At 30.5% G+C, this 6,812-nt stretch overlaps 1 protein-coding gene across 2 annotated transcripts; it reads left to right on the forward strand.

Moving 5' to 3' along the window:
• The first annotated feature begins 709 nt into the window (after nt 1-709).
• Nucleotides 710-5,993, forward strand: LOC101493616 (transcription factor MYB33-like). 2 transcript variants are annotated; one of them, XM_073363840.1, is made up of 5 exons: nt 710-1,053; nt 1,277-1,371; nt 2,190-2,563; nt 3,996-4,980; nt 5,384-5,993. In XM_073363840.1, exons 3-5 carry the CDS (start codon nt 2,204-2,206, stop codon nt 5,689-5,691), a joined length of 1,653 nt encoding a protein of 550 aa, XP_073219941.1. In that variant the 5' UTR covers nt 710-1,053; nt 1,277-1,371; nt 2,190-2,203; the 3' UTR covers nt 5,692-5,993. The 2 variants fall into 2 exon arrangements, with proteins under 2 accessions (XP_073219941.1, XP_012575292.1); XM_012719838.3 differs by lacking the exon at nt 1,277-1,371.
• The last annotated feature ends 819 nt before the right edge of the window (nt 5,994-6,812 follow it).

Genomic DNA, 6,812 nt, shown 5'->3' on the forward strand with positions numbered 1-6,812 from the left:
TTTTGTTTAATACACATCTAAATATTTTATTGGCATAACAAAAAATATATGTAGCTTCCACCACTATATATCTCTCTAGTTTTCTTTTATCTTTATTCTCATTATACCTTTCTATTATATCTTTTTACACTCCATGTTTTTTTTACATTAGAAGATCAAATGTTTCTATGTAAATATATTATAGAATATTTTCACCCACTTCATTATATATATTTTTTTATTTATAAAATATATTTTTTTATTTATAAAATATATTTTTTTATTCAAATTAAAAGAGTATCAATAAAAAATAATATATATATATATATATATAAATTCACTAAAATCGAAAAGTATGAATTTACGAATAAACTCTAGTCACTCCAATTAGACTTATAAATTTATAATATTATATATTATAACTTTTTTAATTTTCAAAGACAATTATATTTTCATGTTTTTTTAATTAAGAACGGTTTAGACTTTATTTTTATCAAAATATTATACCTAAATCTCAATAAACAATATTTGTAGATCTGCCACTATTATTAAAGGTGTAATTATATTAAAAAATGATAATAAAAATGTTTTTCTTTAAAAAAAGTGAGAGAATCTGAGCACATATTTTTTTTCTTTCGAATAATCGATGAAATGGAATATTTACGCCCCTAGTAATAGGGATTCCACATTAATAGCACTAATAATAGGGGACTCCACGTTATTAGCATGAGTTGTGAGAAAGAATTAAGAGTACAAAAACACATTGATTGAAACATTGAAGAAGTGAAAGATGGTGTGAGTGAGTGAGTGTCTTGGTAGTAGTAGTACTAGTACTATCTATACTCCTATTTCTATTCCATTACATTCCAATTTATGCCCACACATTTCTCTCTCCTACTTTCTTTTCTCTCTTCACTTCTCACCATTTACTTACAAAACCCTCTCTCTCTCTCTCTCTCTCTCTCTCTGTAGAGATGAGAGTTATCTTGTGAATTTTCTTCTATGTTTTCTTCTCTCTTCTTCCAATCGCATTCAATCTTAATTTCCTTCTTCTTCTTCTTCTTCTTACTTCAGGTTTGATACTTTCCAGATTAGGGTTCATACTGCATAAAACAAACACTTCTTTCTTTTTTATTTTCATTTCCAATTTATGAACTAGTTTAATTAGCAATAGCTTGAAATTGAATTTGTAATTGATTTGTGATCTTTTATATTTTCTTTATTATTATTATTATTATTATTATTTTAATTTTAATTTTAGGAACAAGGATTTTCACTGTTTCTTTCGTTTTCTTAGCTCAATTGAATTTTGGAATCGAATTCGAAAGAATTTCATTCCCTGTACGCAAAACGAGGTCGTTTTTTGGATTTTAGTGTGACGTCCTAATTCAGGTATTTATTGTTTCTTTATTCTTGTTTTGAAGCTGGTCTCAAATTTAATTAATGGAAAATTTTGGATCTATTGACATTAATATATAGTTTATTAATTATTATTAATCATTATCATAATAGTCGTTATCTTTATTATTATCATTTGTCAAAATTAGGACACTGACAAATTCCTCTATGCTCGTGTTATTGATACTGTAATGTAATAAATGTGTCCTGTATTTCAATGACCGGATTTAGCGTGTTTGGTTGACCTTCTTGTATTCTGGGGGATGGAAATTGTGTTTTGAATTTTCATGTATAATAAATAGTTATGTGTTAATACTTTCTCTATTTATTTGATTATGTAGTGGGCCAGCATAATTAGTTTGATAGTACTGTAGTGGAATATAATGAAATATAATGCTTTGTTCTGTTTTGAATTTGGGAATTTTAGTTTTCTTGGTCCAGAGGAGAGCATCTTGAATTACCCAAGAGTGTAATATTTCCGAATTCGGAACTTTTTCCATTGAAATTTATGCATACTGTTTTTTCCTTGTTGTTTATCATCTTTGTAAAATGATGGAGCTGGTTGGTTAATATGGTGCTTCCATTTTTATCGTTTCCACTTAAGAAATATGGTAATTCTGTTTTTTGAGGAGTTTACATGCAGTTCATTATTTATTATTGTTCCTTTTCCTTTCCCTATGAAAACATAATATCTGAGTAAACTGAATTTTCTTGGATGTTATAGGAAATTTAGAACTTTTGCTGGTTTTATTTTTGTTTTCTTTTTTAAAATTTGAAGGATTTCGTTTGTGATTGTGATATGCTCTGGACAGAAACCATATAATATATGATGAGGCGAATGAAAAAGGAGATCGAGGATGGGATGCTCCTCAATGATCATACTGAGCCACAGTTGAATGATGAGGGTTATGAAGGAAGTGTCTGTGGGGTTGTTCTGAAGAAAGGGCCATGGACATCTGCTGAGGATGATATTTTGGTCAATTATGTCAAGAAGAACGGAGAAGGAAACTGGAATGCCGTTCAGAAGCAGACTGGCCTGTTACGTTGCGGAAAAAGTTGTCGACTGCGGTGGGCTAATCACCTTAGGCCAAATTTAAAAAAAGGGGCATTTAATGCAGAAGAGGAGCTGTTGATTGCTGAGCTTCATTCAAAATTGGGAAACAGATGGGCACGCATGGCAGCGCAAGTAAGGATATTGTGTATTGTTTGTCATTGCTTTATATATTTAGTTATAATAATATCATTTTTTAAGTTTTCATGAAATCTTTGAATTCTGTTCATTTGTCATTTCCTTGTATATTGTAACAAGGAACTTTCATCTAATTACTTCTATTTTTATTTCTCTCTAAAAATATGGAGCAAGCTAGTTAGATTTGTGTATTTAATAAAGAAGAAACTTAATTAAATAATCTTTAAATGGCTTGTGATGCCCTAGTAGGCGATAAGATGAGATAGAGATTCATACTAACCAATGTGGTAGAATACAGTTCACTTGTCTTTTGTTAGATTCCTAATGCATAACATCCAGTGGCGGATCTTGATAAATTTTATTGGGGGGACCAACATAAAAACAAAATATTTTCAATTCATTTTATATGTTCCATTTTGGTGTAGTGGTAATTTTAATTTTTAGATGTATTAAAAGTACCCTGTTCGAATCCAACTATGTACAATTTTGTCAATCAAATAACTATATTTATAATAAAAATAACAAAAGTCATTATCATGTAGCATTGAACCACATACATGAGGTTTATGAAAATGTCCATTACCATTAAGCTACTCCACAATTTGACATTGTTAACGAGACATTTGTTATATATACCATATATTATAGATAAATTTTATTATAAGTATACATAATTTTACCGAAGAAGAAAATTTTGGGGTGGCCGTGGCCTCCCCCTGTCATAACTCAGATCTGTCCCTGATAACATCACCCATTTTGTATAAGTATTTAATTCTATAATTCTTTTTCTTTCAACTTTTACGCAAATATAGAACTTTACAACATTCACTTTTCTGTGTTTGCAAATGATTTCTTTTGGCTTGAACATTATGTCTGATAACTCCAGTTGCAGATTAGGTGAGTTGTAAATTTATACTGTAGATAGTAGAATATGTCATGGTAACTGTCATGGTTAAAATTTTGAAGGCTGTGTACGTCACACTCTGTTTAACTTTTATGACACAGTGCTTCTTAGTATTTGGTTGCCTTGATAAGGAAATATCTATTATAATTCTGAAACATATTCAGCTGATAATGGATATGTGTGTAAATTTCTGAATATATGGTGGTTTCAGTGAGATATCACACTATCATGTATGCATATATAGAACTCTGAACTTGAAAAATGTCATTCTTTCTTTATTATAAGGAAACTAATGGATTTTGTTATTAATTCTTATTATTTTTTTAATAAATTTGAGGGATATAACTTATTTAGGAAACTGACTGTAATTTATAAGTAAACGTCTTGGTACTTTGAATTAAAACATTTTAGGTATGGTGATCATGCATTCCACACAGGATTTTATAATTGTGGCGACCAGTATCTTCTACAATTTTTTATTTTTAATATTGTGCTTATTTTATTTTTTCATTATTTGGCTTGTAGTTGCCGGGTCGTACAGATAATGAGATAAAGAACTACTGGAATACCCGGGTCAAGAGGTGTCAACGGGCTGGCTTGCCGGTCTATCCTCCCGGAGTGCAGCAAGAGACTCCCCGTGACCAAAGCACTGGTGGAATTAACGGAGACCATAAATTGCATCCCGATTTCTTGCAGAAAAAGAGTTACGATGATATACATGATGCAATATTTGACAGTCTGAAGGATAACCAGGGAATCTTACCTTATGTGCCTGAGCTTTGTGATATTTCTGCTTATGGCAATATGCTAAATGGTTTTGATTCTTATCAGTATTGTAGTTTTCTGCCAGCAACATCCAACCACAAAATTCTTCTAGAGTCAACAATGCCATTTCTTGATTCCAGTGGTAATAACAACAGAAGTGGTTTTTATCCATTTGATCATATTCAGGATAATACTTCTGATAATTTGACACAATCATTTGGCATGCAATCACCCCTTGATCCTGGTCTCTCCTCACACAGCTCGATGTGTTACAGCCATTCACTTAAAAATGGCAATTCCTCCACTTCTAAGCCTTTCGAGGCTGTTAAGCTGGAGCTCCCTTCACTCCAATATTCAGAAATTGACTTAGGTAGCTGGGGTACATCTTCCACACCTCCGTTACTTGAGTCAATTGAAGATTTCATTCAATCTGATACACCGATTAGTACACTGGAGTCAGATTGTTCTTCTCCACAGAATAGTGGCCTGCTGGATGCTTTACTTTATCCGGCGAAGACTCTGGGCAGTTCAAAAAATAATTTTTATGACAAGTGTTCAAATTCATCTATTGCAACTCCTGGTGACAGAGCAGACAGCTCTGCTTTGAATATGTATGAGCCAGAGTGGGAAGAGTATGCTGATCCTGTACCTCCATTTGGTGCATCTTCCATATTGAATGAGTTCCCCGCTGTTAGTGCCAACAGAAATTCACTGGATGAACAGCCACCTGTTCAGAACTTTGATGGTAAGTGCCTTTCAATTTGTGGGGTGATGGACGGTCATTGAAAATCTTCACACATTCATTCACTTGTTTGCATGTCTTTGGCACAATCTGAAACTTGTTCATTATATTGGAGGTTAAATTCCCGTTCTATTGTGTAGTTTGCTGTTTAATAAAGTGCAAATTTCAAAGTAATTGTCGAAACCTTCTATAGAAAAAAGCTTGATGAAACTCTTTTTTAATTCACAAAGCGTAGAAGTCTTCATGAACATGCTAGACCATAAAAATATATACCTGACTCATGGCTGATAATTATTTAAAAAGACAGTATATTTTATTTTCTAGGCTAGAGTTGGAGTTTCCCCACAAATTTATCGATCAGTTTTTGGAAATGCATGTCTAAGGTTTCCCCTGAATTCATGTGCAGGCAACATTGTGAAATCAGAATATGCTGACCAGATTTGGACCCCGGACAGTGAAAATCAAATCATGTCTCTGTTGATCAATAGTCGGCCAGATTTCTTGCTTGCATCAGATTGGTATGAGCCAGCTTCTGGGCAACTCACAAATCAATCCATTGCCACTGATGCTACATCACCGTTTCTCGGAGATCATTTAGCCACTGACAATAAACATATGACTGCTGGAACTTCCATATCAAATCACGTATGGGAGTTCGGTTCTTGTGCATGGAACAACATGCCTGCTGTCTGTCATATGTCTGATCTTGGTTAAGAAAACATCTGAGATGTGTGATTCGAAACTAATTACTTTCATGTTGGTTTTCTTAACGTCGTTGTCAGGTGTTAATATCTCCTGATGTGAGAAAGATTTTATATAGGTGTGATTTATAATTTCGATTCATTGGTAGAGACTCGTATTGTCTTGTGGCTTTGTCATTTTTTTCTGTTTTTCATGAACGAATTCCTCCATGAATCTTTTGTAAACAAATACTTTTGTAGACTTAGATTAATTTGTGTAGAACAGCATTGCATTTGAAACAGCTAAAGAATGAAATATATATACATGTTATTAAAGTATTATTTTAATATAATAATGAAATTATATTTAATTATATAATAATTAAAATGCTTTATATAGTTATGCAAATTTATTTGCTAAAAATATCATTAAAATATTATTTATAAGTTATTTTTTTTTTCATCTTGAATTAAATACTTCAAAAAGAAGGAAATATACATGTCATTGAAAATATTATTTTAAAGTAATAATGAAATTATATTTAGTTATATAATAATTACAAAAGTTTATGTAGTTATGTAAATTTATTTGCAAAAAAATATTATAAAAGTTTATCATTAATGTATTTTAATAAGTCATACATATTTCTTTTCATCTTGATAAATTTGGATAAAAATTAAATATCACTCGTTGAATATTAAAATTAACTACCAATTGGATATAAATTAATTGTAATGATACTTTGTTAGTTTTTTTTTTAAGCTAAAAGAAGATTAACATAAAAGAAAGTAACAAAATTCTAAGGACCAAAGATCAAACTAAGGAAAACAAATAATAAAAATAAACAAAATAAAAGAAAATAAAAGGAAAAAACAAAAGCAACAACAAGAACGAAGTTTGATGTATATATCATCCTTTGGAAGCTCGTTAAAATGTGTGATAATTGTAAAAATATAGAATAATAGTGATATTGATTATATTAAATTAAATGCTATATTTACTCAATATAATATATAAAATTGATATATAAATACATTATAGATATTATATTTCAAAACTATTACATGCATACATTTCGCAGAAAATAATGTTTTATTCAGTATTTAATTAAGAGAAGTTGATGATAATATATATATATATATATATATATATAT

Source organism: Cicer arietinum, chromosome 7 (genome assembly GCF_000331145.2).
Source record: "Cicer arietinum cultivar CDC Frontier isolate Library 1 chromosome 7, Cicar.CDCFrontier_v2.0, whole genome shotgun sequence".
Taxonomy (NCBI): Eukaryota; Viridiplantae; Streptophyta; class Magnoliopsida; order Fabales; family Fabaceae; genus Cicer; species Cicer arietinum.